The sequence below is a fragment of the Oncorhynchus nerka genome, linkage group LG20 (genome assembly GCF_034236695.1).
Source record: "Oncorhynchus nerka isolate Pitt River linkage group LG20, Oner_Uvic_2.0, whole genome shotgun sequence".
In the NCBI taxonomy this organism is placed as follows: domain Eukaryota; kingdom Metazoa; phylum Chordata; class Actinopteri; order Salmoniformes; family Salmonidae; genus Oncorhynchus; species Oncorhynchus nerka.
Window position 1 is genome coordinate 26,798,169 of NC_088415.1, and position 16,277 is coordinate 26,814,445.

General features: G+C 46.2%; 1 protein-coding gene across 5 annotated transcripts in view; it reads left to right on the forward strand.

The window, feature by feature from the left end:
- LOC115124333 (voltage-dependent L-type calcium channel subunit alpha-1D-like) overlaps positions 1-16,277 on the forward strand; it is a 231,158-nt gene that overhangs the window by 185,814 nt on the left and 29,067 nt on the right. For 4 of the 5 annotated variants that reach the window (XM_065005346.1, XM_065005348.1, XM_065005349.1 and 1 more), the window contains 11 exons: positions 142-249; positions 387-439; positions 577-723; positions 901-1,102; positions 2,496-2,654; positions 8,239-8,349; positions 9,747-9,830; positions 11,348-11,476; positions 15,416-15,481; positions 15,570-15,661; positions 15,808-15,967. In XM_065005346.1, coding sequence (XP_064861418.1) covers positions 142-249; positions 387-439; positions 577-723; positions 901-1,102; positions 2,496-2,654; positions 8,239-8,349; positions 9,747-9,830; positions 11,348-11,476; positions 15,416-15,481; positions 15,570-15,661; positions 15,808-15,967 — 1,311 coding nt within the window. Of the gene's footprint in view, positions 1-141; positions 250-386; positions 440-576; positions 724-900; positions 1,103-2,495; positions 2,655-8,238; positions 8,350-8,539; positions 8,618-9,746; positions 9,831-11,347; positions 11,477-15,415; positions 15,482-15,569; positions 15,662-15,807; positions 15,968-16,277 lie in introns of all 5 variants that reach the window. The other variant, XM_065005347.1, reaches the window with a different exon arrangement.

Genomic DNA, 16,277 nt, shown 5'->3' on the forward strand with positions numbered 1-16,277 from the left:
TAACAACACACCCTCAAGATAACTGACTACTGAAGTCGCCTGTTTGTAAATCATCAGGCTAAGGGTACAGGGTCCAATAGGGTCATTCATCCCTGACCTTTTCTCTCTTGTCTCCTCTGTTTTTGACCCTTGACCCTGCAGCATGTGGTCCAGTGTGTATTTGTGGCCATCAGGACCATTGGCAACATCATGATCGTCACCACGCTGCTACAGTTCATGTTCGCCTGCATAGGAGTGCAGCTATTCAAGGTGCCTACCGCCACTACAGTGTTAACACTCATAAAGTATGGTCTGTAGTCTATGCATGATGCAGTAGTTATATGTGTGGTTATGTGTGTGTAATATGTGTGACAGATGGGCAGCTGTTAAACGTTCTGTTCTCTCAGGGCAAGTTCTATCGCTGCACAGACGAGGCCAAGTCCAGCCCAGAGGAATGCAAGTGAGTTTGATTGCTCTTTGTTTAAACATAAGGACTGGAGTTCTGAGACCCAGATATGTGTCTGTGTCTGTTTGGAAATACCGATGATTATGTAGATACATGGATTTAGATGTATAACTCCTCTCTCTCTCTTGTAGAGGCACATACATCCTGTATAAGGATGGAGATACAGCGTTGCCTGCAGTTAGGGAGAGGATCTGGTACAACAGTGACTTCAACTTTGACAACGTCCTCATGGCCATGATGGCTCTGTTCACCGTCTCTACATTTGAAGGCTGGCCTGCGTAAGAGCCTCTCACAGATGCACGCATGCGCACACACACACTCATGCACGTGCACACACACACACACACAGCAAATGCACATGTGAATATGCACACTTCCATGTATGCACATCCAGACAGACATACATTTTGACGAACCATCTCACTGATTAGTGTGCGTTTGTTTCTGTGTCTCAGTCTGCTGTACAAGGCCATCGACTCCAACCGAGAGAATATGGGTCCCATCTACAACTACCGCGTGGAGATCTCCATCTTCTTCATCATCTACATCATCATCATCGCCTTCTTCATGATGAACATCTTTGTCGGTTTCGTCATCGTCACCTTCCAGGAGCAGGGAGAGAAAGAGTACAAGAACTGTGAGCTGGACAAGAACCAGGTAACAACCTAGTTAGTGTTAGTGTGTGTGTGTGTGTGTGTGTGTGTGTGTGTGTGTGTGTGTGTGTGTGTGTGTGTGTGTGTGTGTGTGTGTGTGTGTGTGTGTGTGTGTGTGTGTGTGTGTGTGTGTGTGTGTGTGTGTGAATGCTTGTATGTGTGTTGTGTGTATGTGAACATAAATATGTACAGTACTGTGCAAAAGTTTTAGGCAGGTGTGAAAAAATGCTTTAAGTAAGAATGCTTTCAAAAATAGACATGTTAATAGATTATATTTATCATTTAACTAAATGCAAAGTGAGTGAACTGAAGAAAAATCTACATCAATTCTTCCAGGTACACTTGTACAAAGTCAGGGATTTTGCAGACATATAGTCAGGTGTATGATTAAACAATTATACCAAACAGGTGCTCATGATCATCAATTCAATATCTAGGTTGAAACACAATCATTAACTCTGACATGGGAACAAGGCCGAGCGACTCAACTATGCACGGAAACACAGGACCTGGGGTGCAGACAAATGGCAGCAGGTGCTCTGGACTGAAATATTTGTCTGTAGCAGAAGGCAGTTTGTTCTCCGAAGGGCTGGAGAGCGGAACACAAATGAGTGTCTGCAGGCAACAGTGGAACATTGTGGAGGTTCCTTGCATGTTTGGGGCTACATTTCTGCAAATGGAATTAATGGTATCCTCAATGCTGAGAAGTACAGACAGATACTTATCCATCATGCAATACCATCAGGGAGGCATCAGGTTGGCCCCAAATTTATTCTGCAGCATGACAACAACCCCAAACATACAGACGCTAGGCCAATTGTGCGTCACCCCATGGACCTCCCGGTCGCGACAGAGCCTGGGCGCGAACCCTGAGTCTCTGGTGGCACAGCTACACAGGCCCCCATTAAGAACTATCTTCAGTGTAAAGAAGAACAAGGAGTCCCGGAAGTGATGGTTCGGCCCCCACATAGCCCTGATCTCAACATCATCGAGTCTGTCTGGGATTACATGAAGAGAGAGAAGCACGTGAGGCTGCCTAAATCCACAGAAGAACTGTGGTTAGTTCTCCAAGACGTTTGGACCAACCTACCTGCCGAGTTCCTTCAAAAACTGTGTGCAAGTGTACTTAGAAGTGTACCTAGAAGAATTGATGCTGTTTTGAAGGCAAAGGGTGGCCACACCAAATATGGATTTGATGTAGATTTTTCTTCGTTTCACTCACTTTGCATTTAGTTAATTGATAAATAAACTATTAACATGTCTATTTTTGAAAGTATTCTAACTTTACAGCATTTTACAGCATTCTTACACACCTGCATAAAACTTTTGCACAGCACTGTATGTGTGTGTATTTCTGTGTATTACTGTGTGTTTTATCTCCCCTCTCCTCTCTCTAGCGTCAGTGTGTGGAGTATGCTCTGAAGGCTCGTCCACTGAGAAGGTACATCCCTAAGAACCCCTACCAGTATAAGTTCTGGTATGTGGTCAACTCCACAGGCTTTGAGTACGTCATGTTCGTCCTCATCATCCTCAACACACTGTGTCTGGCCATCCAGGTGAGTCCCTTTCCTGCCATACATGTATAGTCCGATCTCTGTCTCTATATCCTGGTCTATCTCTGTCTCTATGTCTCTATCTCTGTCTCTCTCTATGTCTCTGTTTCCTGGTCTATCTCTGTCTCTCTCTGTCTCTATATCCTGGTCTATCTCTGTCTCTCTCTATGTCTCTATCTCTGTCTCTATGTCTCTATCTCTGTCTCTATGTCTCTATCTCTGTCTCTCTCTATGTCTCTGTTTCCTGGTCTATCTCTGTCTCTCTCTATGTCTCTGTTTCCTGGTCTATCTCTGTCTCTCTCTGTGTCTCTATATCCTGGTCTATCTCTGTCTCTATGTCTCTATCTCTGTCTCTCTCTATGTCTCTGTTTCCTGGTCTATCTCTGTCTCTCTCTATGTCTCTATATCCTGGTCTATCTCTGTCTCTATCTCTGTCTCTCTCTATGTCTCTGTTTCCTGGTCTATCTATGTCTCTCTCTATGTCTCTATATCCTGGTCTATCTCTGTCTCTATGTCTCTATCTCTGTCTCTCTCTATGTCTCTGTTTCTTGGTCTATCTCTGTCTCTCTCTATGTCTCTATATCCTGGCTTATCTCTGTCTCTATGTCTCTATCTCTGTCTCTCTCTATGTCTCTATTTCCTGGTCTATCTCTGTCTCTCTCTATGTCTCTATATCCTGGTCTATCTCTGTCTCTATGTCTCTATCTCTGTCTCTCTATGTCTCTGTTTCCTGGTCTATCTCTGTCTCTCTCTATGTCTCTATATCCTGGTCTATCTCTGTCTCTATGTCTCTATCTCTGTCTCTCTCTATGTCTCTGTTTCCTGGTCTATCTCTGTCTCTCTCTATGTCTCTATATCCTGGTCTATCTCTGTCTCTCTCTGTGTCTCTATATCCTGGTCTATCTCTGTCTCTATGTCTCTATCTCTGTCTCTCTCTATGTCTCTGTTTCCGGGTCTATCTCTGTCTCTCTCTATGTCTATATCCTGGTCTCTCTCTGTCTCTCTCTGTGTCTCTATAGCCTGGTCTATCTCTGTCTCTCTCTATGTCTCTATATCCGGGTCTATCTCTGCCTCTCTCTATGTCTCTATATCCTGGTCTCTCTCTATGTCTCTATATCCTGGTCTATCTCTGTCTCTCTCTGTGTCTCTATATCCTGGTCTATCTCTGTCTCTATGTCTCTATATCTGGGTCTATCTCTGTCTCTCTCTGTGTCTCTATATCCTGGTCTCTCTCTATGTCTCAATATATCCTGGTCTATTACATTTACATTTACATTTAAGTCATTTAGCAGATGCTCTTTTCCAGAGCGACTTACAAATTGGTGCATTCACCTTATGACATCCAGTGGAACAGCCACTTTACAATAGTGCATCTAAATCTTTTAAGGGGGGTGAGAAGGATTACTTTATCCTATCCTAGGTATTCCTTAAAGAGGTGGGGTTTCAGGTGTCTCCGGAAGGTGGTGATTGACTCCGCTGTCCTGGCGTCGTGAGGGAGTTTGTTCCACCATTGGGGAGCCAGAGCAGCGAACAGTTTTGACTGGGCTGAGCGGGAACTGTACTTCCTCAGTGGTAGGGAGGCGAGCAGGCCAGAGGTGGATGAACGCAGTGCCCTTGTTTGGGTGTAGGGCCTGATCAGAGCCTGGAGGTACTGAGGTGCCGTTCCCCTCACAGCTCCGTAGGCAAGCACCATGGTCTTGTAGCGGATGCGAGCTTCAACTGGAAGCCAGTGGAGAGAGAGGAGGAGCGGGGTGACGTGAGAGAACTTGGGAAGGTTGAACACCAGACGGGCTGCGGCGTTCTGGATGAGTTGTAGGGGTTTAATGGCACAGGCAGGGAGCCCAGCCAACAGCGAGTTGCAGTAATCCAGATGGGAGATGACAAGTGCCTGGATTAGGACCTGCGCCGCTTCCTGTGTGAGGCAGGGTCGTACTCTGCGGATGTTGTAGAGCATGAACCTACAGGAACGGGCCACCGCCTTGATGTTATTTGAGAACGACAGGGTGTTGTCCAGGATCACGCCAAGGTTCTTAGCGCTCTGGGAGGAGGACACAATGGAGTTGTCAACCGTGATGGCGAGATCATGGAACGGGCAGTCCTTCCCGGGAGGAAGAGCAGCTCCGTCTTGCCGAGGTTCAGCTTGAGGTGGTGATCCGTCATCCACACTGATATGTCTGCCAGACATGCAGAGATGCGATTCGCCACCTGGTCATCAGAAGGGGAAAGGAGAAGATTAATTGTGTGTCGTCTGCATAGCAATGATAGGAGAGACCATGTGAGGTTATGACAGAGCCAAGTGACTTGGTGTATAGCGAGAATAGGAGAGGGCCTAGAACAGAGCCCTGGGGGACACCAGTGGTGAGAGCACGTGGTGAGGAGACAGATTCTCGCCACGCCACCTGGTAGGAGCGACCTGTCAGGTAGGACACAATCCAAGCGTGGGCCGCGCCGAGATGCCCAACTCGGAGAGTGTGGAGAGGAGGATCTGATGGTTCACAGTATCGAAGGCAGCCGATAGGTCTAGAAGGATGAGAGCAGAGGAGAGAGAGTTAGCTTTAGCAGTGCGGAGCGCCTCCGTGATACAGAGAAGAGCAGTCTCAGTTGAATGACTAGTCTTGAAACCTGACTGATTTGGATCAAGAAGGTCATTCTGAGAGAGATAGCGGGAGAGCTGGCCAAGGACGGCACGTTCAAGAGTTTTGGAGAGAAAAGAAAGAAGGGATACTGGTCTGTAGTTGTTGACATCGGAGGGATCGAGTGTAGGTTTTTTTCAGAAGGGGTGCAACTCTCGCTCTCTTGAAGACGGAAGGGACGTAGCCAGCGGTCAGGGATGAGTTGATGAGTGAGGTGAGGTAAGGGAGAAGGTCTCCGGAAATGGTCTGGAGAAGAGAGGAGGGGATAGGGTCAAGCGGGCAGGTTGTTGGGCGGCCGGCCGTCACAAGACGCGAGATTTCATCTGGAGAGAGAGGGGAGAAAGAGGTCAGAGCACAGGGTAGGGCAGTGTGAGCAGAACCAGCGGTGTCGTTTGACTTAGCAAACGAGGATCGGATGTCGTCGACCTTCTTTTCAAAATGGTTGACGAAGTCATCTGCAGAGAGGGAGGAGGGGGAGGGGGAGGAGGATTCAGGAGGGAGGAGAAGGTGGCAAAGAGCTTCCTAGGGTTAGAGGCAGATGCTTGGAATTTAGAGTGGTAGAAAGTGGCTTTAGCAGCAGAGACAGAGGAGGAAAATGTAGAGAGGAGGGAGTGAAAGGATGCCAGGTCCGCAGGGAGGCGAGTTTTCCTCCATTTCCGCTCGGCTGCCCGGAGCCCTGTTCTGTGAGCTCGCAATGAGTCGTCGAGCCACGGAGCAGGAGGGGAGGACCGAGCCGGCCTGGAGGATAGGGGACATAGAGAGTCAAAGGATGCAGAAAGGGAGGAGAGGAGGGTTGAGGAGGGAGAATCAGGAGATAGGTTGGAGAAGGTTTGAGCAGAGGGAAGAGATGATAGGATGGAAGAGGAGAGAGTAGCGGGGGAGAGAGAGCGAAGGTTGGGACGGCGCGATACCATCCGAGTAGGGGCAGTGTGGGAAGTGTTGGATGAGAGCGAGAGGGAAAGGGATACAAGGTAGTGGTCGGAGACTTGGAGGGGAGTTGCAATGAGGTTAGTGGAAGAACAGCATCTAGTAAAGATGAGGTCGAGCGTATTGCCTGCCTTGTGAGTAGGGGGAAGGTGAGAGGGTGAGGTCAAAAGAGGAGAGGAGTGGAAAGAAGGAGGCAGAGAGGAATGAGTCAAAGGTAGACGTGGGGAGGTTAAAGTCGCCCAGAACTGTGAGAGGTGAGCCGTCCTCAGGAAAGGAGCTTATCAAGGCATCAAGCTCATTGATGAACTCTCAGAGGGAACCTGGAGGGCGATAAATGATAAGGATGTTAAGCTTGAAAGGGCTGGTAACTGTGACAGCATGGAATTCAAAGGAGGCGATAGACAGATGGATAAGGGGAGAAAGAGAGAATGACCACTTGGGAGAGATGAGGATCCCGGTGCCACCACCCCGCTGACCAGAAGCTCTCGGGGTGTGCGAGAACACGTGGGCGGACGAAGAGAGAGCAGTAGGAGTAGCAGTGTTATCTGTGGTGATCCATGTTTCCGTCAGTGCCAAGAAGTTGAGGGACTGGAGGGAGGCATAGGCTGAGATGAATTCTGCCTTGTTGGCCGCAGATCGGCAGTTCCAGAGGCTACCGGAGACCTGGAACTCCACGTGGGTCGTGCGCGCTGGGACCACCAGATTAGGGTGGCCGCGGCCACGCGGTGTGGAGCGTTTGTATGGTCTGTGCAGAGAGGAGAGAACAGGGATAGACAGACACATAGTTGACAGGCTACAGAAGAGGCTACGCTAATGCAAAGGAGATTGGAATGACAAGTGGACTACACGTCTATATCCTGGTCTATCTCTGTCTCTCTCTGTGTCTCTATATCCGGGTCTATCTCTGTCTCTCTCTATGTCTCTATATCCGGGTCTATCTTTGTCTCTCTGTCTCTCTCTATGTCTCTGTATCCGGGTCTATCTCTGTCTCTCTCTATGTCTCTATATCCTGGTCTCTCTCTATGTCTCTATATCCTGGTCTATCGCTGTGTCTCTATATCCTGGTCTATCTCTGTCTCTATGTCTCTATATCTGGGTCTATCTCTGTCTCTCTCTGTGTCTATATATCCTGGTCTATCGCTGTGTCTCTATATCCTGGTCTATCTCTGTCTCTATGTCTCTATATCTGGGTCTATCTCTGTCTCTCTCTATGTCTCTATATCCTGGTCTCTCTCTATGTCTCTCTCTGTGTCTCTATATCCTGGTCTATCTCTGTCTCTATGTCTCTATATCTGGGTCTATCTCTGTCTCTCTCTGTGTCTCTATATCCTGGTCTCTCTCTATGTCTCTATATCCTGGTCTATCTCTGTCTCTCTCTGTGTCTCTATATCTGGGTCTATCTCTGTGTCTCTATATCCGGGTCTCTCTCTGTCTCTCTCTCTATGTCTCTGTATCCAGGTCTATCTCTGTCTCTATATCCTGGTCTATGTCTCTCTCTCTCTGTTTCTCTATATCCTGGTCTATCTCTGTCCCTCTCTGTTTCTCTATATCCGGGTCTATCTCTGTCTCTCTCTGTGTCTCTATATCCTGGTCTATCTCTGTCTCTATGTCTCTATATCCTGGTCTATCTCTGTCTCTCTCTCTATGTCTCTATATCCTGGTCTATCTCTGTCTCTCTATGTGTATCTATATCCTGGTCTATCTCTGTCTCTCTTTGTGTCTCTATATCTGAGTCTATCTCTGTCTCTCTTTGTGTCTCTATATCTGAGTCTATCTCTGTCTCTCTTTGTGTCTCTATATCTGAGTTTATCTCTATCTCTCTTTGTGTCTCTATATCTGAGTCTATCTCTCTGTCCCGCTATGCCTTTCTGTCTCTCTGTTCTGCATTTCATAAACTGTATATTTATTTTTCTGCTCATCCTTCATTCTATTCTTCTTATGCCCCTTATCTTCCCCCTTTCTCTTTCTCCGACCCTCTCTCTCCCTCTTCTCTCTCCATCTCTCTCCCACTCTCTCCATTTCCTCAGCACTATGGCCAGTCTCACCTGTTCAACTATGCCATGGACATCCTCAACATGGTCTTCACTGGCGTCTTCACTGTGGAGATGATCTTTAAACTCATCGCCTTCAAACCCAGGGTGAGTCAGTCTGTTTGCCTGCCTCTCAACTCGCACCATAGACCAGTTATCTCACCCCCCCACTCCACTCCCTCTACCAAGTATCTTCCCCTGCAATATTACCTTAACACTCCCTCCTCACCCTTTCCCTCCCTACTTCTTACTCTCCACTCCCCCCCACCCATGCTGGGCTCCGTACCCGGGACTGTAGGGTTATTTTGGGGATGCCTGGAACGTCTTCGATGCCCTGGTGGTGTTCGGCAGCGTAGTAGACATCATTCTCACTCAGGTAGAGTATTATAGTAGACCTGCCCTCATCCCTGCCTCCTCTCTTCCTCCCTTCCTTCCTTATTTACTTCCCTCACCTTTTTCTACTCACTCAAACCCCTCTCTGGTCCTAAAGCCAGTCTGTTGGCTCCTTGTCCTACTGTGGGACCTCTGTCAGGGCTGGCCACCATAGGTATGATGTATTACCTATGCAGGACTGGTATTGGGTCTAGGTCTATGGTGGCGAGTTACTCAGCACTGTGTAGGCACTGTATCAGTGAGAGACTTATAACACCTTATACAGTAGAGGGTTGTAGAGGGTTCATAACAGATCATAGTCAGAACTTCACTGTTTCATATGTAAAGTTGGGCTACTTAGAGGCATGTATACATTTTGTATTCTCCCAGACACAGTGCCACTCAGAATCTTTTTTTTTTCCTGCTGTATATTTTCATGTTTTTTGTCTGTATTTTTACCTCTCTCCTTCTCTTTCTCTTTTTCTGCCTCTGTTCTCTCTCTGTTCTCTCTCTGTTCTCTCTCTGTTTTCTCTCTGTTCTCTCGGTTCTCTCTCTGTTCTCTCTGTTCTCTCTCTGTTCTCTCTCTGTTCTCTCTGTTCTCTCTCTGTTTTCTCTCTGTTCTCTCGGTTCTCTCTCTGTTCTCTCTGTTCTCTCTCTGTTTTCTCTCTGTTCTCTCTGTTCTCTCTCTGTTTTCTCTCTGTTCTCTCTGTTCTCTCTCTGTTTTCTCTCTGTTCTCTCTGTTCTCTCTCTGTTTTCTCTCTGTTCTCTCTGTTCTCTCTCTGTTTTCTCTCTGTTCTCTCTGTTCTCTCTCTGTTTTCTCTCTGTTCTCTCTGTTCTCTCTCTGTTTTCTCTCTGTTCTCTCTGTTCTCTCTCTGTTTTCTCTCTGTTCTCTCTGTTCTCTCTCTGTTTTCTCTCTGTTCTCTCTGTTCTCTCTCTGTTTTCTCTCTGTTCTCTCTGTTCTCTCTCTGTTTTCTCTCTGTTCTCTCGGTTCTCTCTCTGTTCTCTCTGTTCTCTCTCTGTTCTCTCTCTGTTCTCTCTGCTCTCTCTCTGTTCTCTCTCTGTTCTCTCTCTATTTTCTCTCTGTTCTCTCTGTTCTCTCCCGTCTCTTTGTGTCCTTGGGGTGGCGCTTACAGCACTATTTCGCCGATGCATGGAACACATTTGATGCCTTAATTGTTGTTGGTAGCGTCGTTGACATTGCAATCACAGAGATCAATGTAAGTAGCCATCTTCATGCTCCTTGTTCATGTAGCACAATCATTACAATAACATCAGGGTTACATTCAAGATCCCAACATGTTTTCATGTCCTAAACATGTTCATTAACTATGCTAGCTAGAGCAATAGCTTTCCGAGGAGCTATCTAGCTGTTAAGTAGCGTCCACTGTGTTGGAGTAATGTTGTAATCCTGAATGTAACCCGGTGAGCCTTGGAGATAAAATGGCATGTGACATCTATATAAATATGATGACAACTGAGTCAGATCTTTACCAGGTTTGTACGATTTTCTAACGGTAGGACAGTTTCAAAACACTCCCAGGGTTATTGCAAGGCCTTCCTCCAATATGTTGTCTAGATTAGGGAGCCCATGCTTGGTGCTGTTCTGTGACATTGTGCCATCATGACGTTTGTGTGCCTCTGTTTTTTCCCTTTTTTGGAATGACAAATGTAAGCACACATATGGACGTACACACATACACATGCAGAGATTGTCTCACTACATGGTATATTTCACATTTTACTACATGAAACAATATACGTAGTTATTTGATATGAATGAAACCAAGTTTGTCTTTCTGGGATCTCCTTATTTTCTGGTCCTGATCAAAGTTGTACTGCATTATGTTGTGTTGTTTCTTCCCATGTTTGATGTACTGAATGTACTACTGTGTGTGGTAATCAGTACTAAGCTACTGTGGTCGTGCTTTGCATAAAAGGCAGATGATGGCATGTCTTCAGTGTCAATATGGTTGCTTATGTAACATGTCTGTTATGGTTGTTCTCTGATTCCTTTTGTTGAAGACGTTTCAATAATGCCATGGATGGTTGATTGATTCAACAATAAAGAAATGTAATGACGTTCTGAACTAGTTGTTAGATAAGTAATTATGTCAATGACTCATTTCTGACTTCAATGATATGAGGGACGAAGAAGTGAAGTTGTTAGTGGTTAACCCAGACCTTTGGTTTCAAGGCCATCCCAGTGGTGAAGGTGATTGTGGACCCAGGGGTAAGAAGCCCCTTCCAGTACCCCACTCTTCCTCATCGTCATCTCCGCACAGAGCTGTTTATGTTGTCAGTCGTCACGTTTGTTCGCATGAAATATCCTGTTCTGAAACCATATACTGTGTTGAGGTTTTGTCTTGCCTGTTTTGTGGGCTAGTTCCAAGGACAAGATCAGTTGTGGTTTGGGATCTTGCGCGTGTTGAGCATCATCTCATTATCAGTCTTTTTTTGTGTTGTTTTGTTCATGTTTGACCTGGATCATACTGTAGATGTTGTGGGTTTGTCCAGGTTTGCTTGTGTCTGGACATTCTGGAGATGGAAGAGTGCCTCTGTATGACTCCTAGGAGTGTAGCTACTGTGTGTGTGTGGGACATGTCTGCATCGCATTCACACAAGTTAAGGACTGTTGCATGTTCCTCTACCTGAATGTGTACACATGCACACACTGCGTGTTGATCTCTGACCTGCTCCTAGCACTGGGTGTTCCACCTCTCTGTCTCTCTCTCAGAACACTGAGGACAGCGCTCGCATCTCCATCACATTCTTCCGTCTGTTTCGAGTCATGCGATTGGTCAAGCTGCTCAGCAGAGGGGAGGGCATCCGAACGCTCCTGTGGACCTTCATTAAGTCCTTCCAGGTGAGAGAAGAAATATTCACGTAGGGTTGCCAAGCTACCGGTAATTTACCAAAGTTTTCAAAATCTTCGGTAATTTTGGTTATTAACAGGTCATTTATGATAACTTTGGTCATTTATACTTGAATAACTTAATATATATATATATATTCATACAGTATTATTTTTTTTGAGATCTGTGTCATTTTGTCCTTGCGTTTCTAGTAGATAGACCATATGGTTCAAGACAGAATTGCCTAATTAATGAAAAAAGCATCTAATCAACCTTATTATTTTCAATAAACTCAACTATTAACTTTTTTCACAACTGCCACCAGTGTGACGCCAAAACATTTACAACCAAGACATATTGACATAATAAAATACATTTAAGTGTGTAAAATATATATATAAAGGTAATTTCATGCTGAAACCCTCATATTAAACACCAATGGTATTCACTAAGTTGATGGTTTATATTTAGGATAGTGTTTTGATTCATGAGCTGAAATAAAAGATCCCAGAAATGTTCCAAACCCACAAAAAGCTTATTTCTCTCAAATGTTGTGCACAAAATTAATTTGTTTACATCCCTGTTAGTGAGCATTTCTCCTTTGCCAATATAATCAATCCTTACCTCTGCTTGCTGTGTTTCTCTGCACCTGGGGTCAAGTTCGTACTAGCATTATTGGCACAAAATCAAGAAGCTGATTAAACAGCATGATCATTACACATGTGCACCTTGTGCTGGGGACAATAAAAGGCCACTCTAAAATGTGCCATTTTGTCATATAACACAATACCACAGATGTCTCAAGTTTGTTTTTAGGGAGTGTGGAATTGGCATCTTGACTGAAGAAATGTCCACCAGAGCTTTTGCCAGAGAATTGAATGTTAATATCTCTACCATAAGTCACCTCAAACGTCGTTTTATAGAATTTGTCAGCACGTCCAACCGGCCTCACAACTACAGAACACGTGTAACCACGCCAACCCAGGACCTCCACATCCGGCTTCTGCACTTGTGTGATCGTCTGACACCAGCCACCCGGACAGCTGATGAAACTGTGGGTTTGTCTGACACCAGCCACCTGGACAGCTGATGAAACTGTGGGATCGTCTGACACCAGCCACCAGGACAGCTGATGAAACTGTGGGTTTGTCTGACACCAGCCACCTGGACAGCTGATGAAACTGTGGGATCGTCTGACACCAGCCACCAGGACAGCTGATGAAACTGTGGGATCGTCTGACACCAGCCAACAGGACAGCTGATGAAACTGTGGGATCGTCTGACACCAGCCACCAGGACAGCTGATGAAACTGTGGGATCGTCTGACACCAGCCACCAGGACAGCTGATGAAACTGTGGGATCGTCTGACACCAGCCAACAGGACAGCTGATGAAACTGTGGGATCGTCTGACACCAGCCAACAGGACAGCTGATGAAACTGTGGGATCGTCTGACACCAGCCACCAGGACAGCTGATGAAACTGTGGGATCGTCTGACACCAGCCACCAGGACAGCTGATGAAACTGTGGGATCGTCTGACACCAGCCAACAGGACAGCTGATGAAACTGTGGGATCGCTGACACCAGCCACCAGGACAGCTGATGAAACTGTGGGATCGTCTGACACCAGCCAACAGGACAGCTGATGAATCTGACAGACAGCTGATGAAACTGTGGGAAAGCCACCAGGACAGCTGATGAAACTGGGATCGTCTGACACCAGCCACCCAGACAGCTGATGAAACTGTGGGATCGTCTGACACCAGCCACCAGGACAGCTGATGAAACTGTGGGATCGTCTGACACCAGCCACCCAGACAGCTGATGAAACTGTGGGATCGTCTGACACCAGCCACCAGGACAGCTGATGAAACTGTGGGATCGTCTGACACCAGCCACCAGGACAGCTGATGAAACTGTGGGATCGTCTGACACCAGCCACCCAGACAGCTGATGAAACTGTGGGATCGTCTGACACCAGCCACCTGGACAGCTGATGAAACTGTGGGATCGTCTGACACCAGCCACCCAGACAGCTGATGAAACTGTGGGTTTGTCTGACACCAGCCACCAGGACAGCTGATGAAACTGTGGGTCGTCTGACACCAGCCACCCAGACAGCTGATGAAACTGTGGGTCGTCTGACACCAGCCACCCAGACAGCTGATGAAACTGTGGGATCGTCTGACACCAGCCACCCAGACAGCTGATGAAACTGTGGGATCGCTGACAGCTGATGAAACTGTGGGTCGTCTGACACCAGCCACCCAGACAGCTGATGAAACTGTGGGTCGTCTGACACCAGCCACCCAGACAGCTGATGAAACTGTGGGATCGTCTGACACCAGCCACCCAGACAGCTGATGAAACTGTGGGATCGTCTGACACCAGCCACCCAGACAGCTGATGAAACTGTGGGTCATCTGACACCAGCCACCCAGACAGCTGATGAAACTGTGGGATCGTCTGACACCAGCCACCCAGATAGCTGATGAAACTGTGGGTTTGCACAACCAGAATATTTCTGCACAAACTGACAGAAACCGTCTCAGGGAAGCTCATCTGCTCGTCGTCCTCTCCAGGGTCTTGACCTGACTGCAGTTTGGCGCCTTAACCGACTTCAGTGGGCAAATGCTCACCTTCAATGGCCACTGGCATGCTGTAACGCTTGTATGGCATCATGTGGGCGAGTGGTTTGCTCATGTCAACGATGTGAACAGACAGAGTGCCCCATGGTGGAGGTGGGGTTATTGTATGGGCAGGCATAAGCTACAGACAACGAACACAATTGCATTTTATCAATAGTAATTTGAATGCACATAAATACCGTGATGAAATCCAAAGGCCTATTGTGACGCCCATTACTTTCAGTTACTTTTAGATTACTTTCCTCTTAAGAGACATTAGAAGAAGACAAAAATAGGCCTCCCAGGTGGCGCAGTGGTCAAGGGCGCTGTACTGCAGCGCCAGCTGTGCCACCAGAGCTGTGCCACCAGAGCTGTGCCACCAGAGCTGTGCCACCAGTTACATTTACATTTAAAACTTTAGTCATATAGCAGACGTTCTTATCCAGAACGATTTACAGGAGCAATTAGGGTTAAGTGCCTTGCTTAAGGGCACATCAGCAGATTCTTCACCTAGTTGGCTTGGGGATTCGAACCAGTGACCTTTTGATTACTGGCCTACGCTCTAACCGTAGGCTTCTTGTAACCCAGTTCTTTCTACTTCAATACAGATAGTAATATGATAGGGCTAGATTTTTACATTAACAACCAAAGTCTGTCAGATTTCCAGTCATTTCAATTCATTTAATTCCCCTTGATCTTCAAGAATAGGACTTGGAAATGTAGAAATATAGATTAGCCAAATAGTTTTACCTGAGCAAGGACTTATTAGTCTACTCTGTTGTTAAATGCTGTTCTCATAGAATGCCATGCTTTGAGAACTACTGAAAAGTGCTATTTGCATTAGAAAAATGAATGCCATATGTTGCATTTGCTAAAGGCCTATTGTTTACGGTTTTTTTTGGTGGTGACACTTTGATATCTCTATAATTTTGCAGCTGCTTAAGTCTATCAAAAGTGTGCGAGTTTGAACATATGTCCATTAAGTCTATGGATTATTTTTTGTTGTTGCACAAATTAGAGCCCCTTCTTAACAAACTGTATGTGTAGCACAATACCACAGAGGAGTGTAGAAGGGAGAAACTCACTCAAAGTTTTATTCCATCCCCCTGGGCACAGACATCAGTTCCAAAAGAAACTTGAATGTTACCAGAATTCTGTCAGTTTACTGGTAAACTTTGAAAGTTTCCAGTAATACCCTCCCTCTGCAACCCTACTGGGGTAACAGCGGAGCCATACAGGTCAGAGTGTAACATACAGGTGAAGGTGCTTCCCTTGCTGAGTCAATCTACTAAAATAATATTTTTCTCTCTGACCTTCCTAGGCTCTTCCCTATGTTGCCCTTCTGATAGCCATGTTATTCTTCATCTATGCTGTTATTGGAATGCAGGTAACTGACAGACATTTATTTAGGAAATGTTGAAGTTACAATATGATTAGCATTTATTTCTTCAATAACACACTGTGCTGTGTTTCAGGTGTTTGGAAAGATTGCCTTGGTAGACCACACACAGATTAACCGAAACAACAACTTCCAGACCTTTCCTCAAGCTGTCCTGATGCTCTTCAGGTATGTGTGTGCATGTGCGTGTGCGTGTGTGTGTGCGTGTGCGTGTGTGTGTGTGTGTGTGTGAGAGACCTATTGATTTATTATTATGGATGGTGAAAGGTTGTGGTCATTGTAGTCCTAATATTACTGTTGTTGATGCTTCTCAGGTGTGCTACAGGTGAGGCGTGGCAGGAGATCATGCTGGCATGTCTGCCAGGGAAGCTGTGTGACTCGGAGTCAGACTACAACCCTGGAGAGGAGAAATCCTGTGGCAGCGGATTCGCCATCATCTACTTCATCAGCTTCTACATGCTCTGCGCCTTCCTGGTATACACACACACACATAATCGCAGCATGTACACGCACCCACATACACACAGGGTTGGGTAGGTCACTTTCTAAGTGTAATCCATTACAGTAACTAGTTACCTTTTCAAAATTGTACTCAGTAACATACATTTTTGGATTTCCCAAACTCAGTAATGTAATCTGATGAGTTACTTTTGGATTACTTTCCTCTTAAGAGGCATTAGAAGAAGATAAAAAGGATGCATCAAAGTAGTCTCTGACGTGTGGTCAGACTTGCTCAGGTGGAACAAACTGAAACGTTTTTCAATGCTGAATGGAATGTCATTGA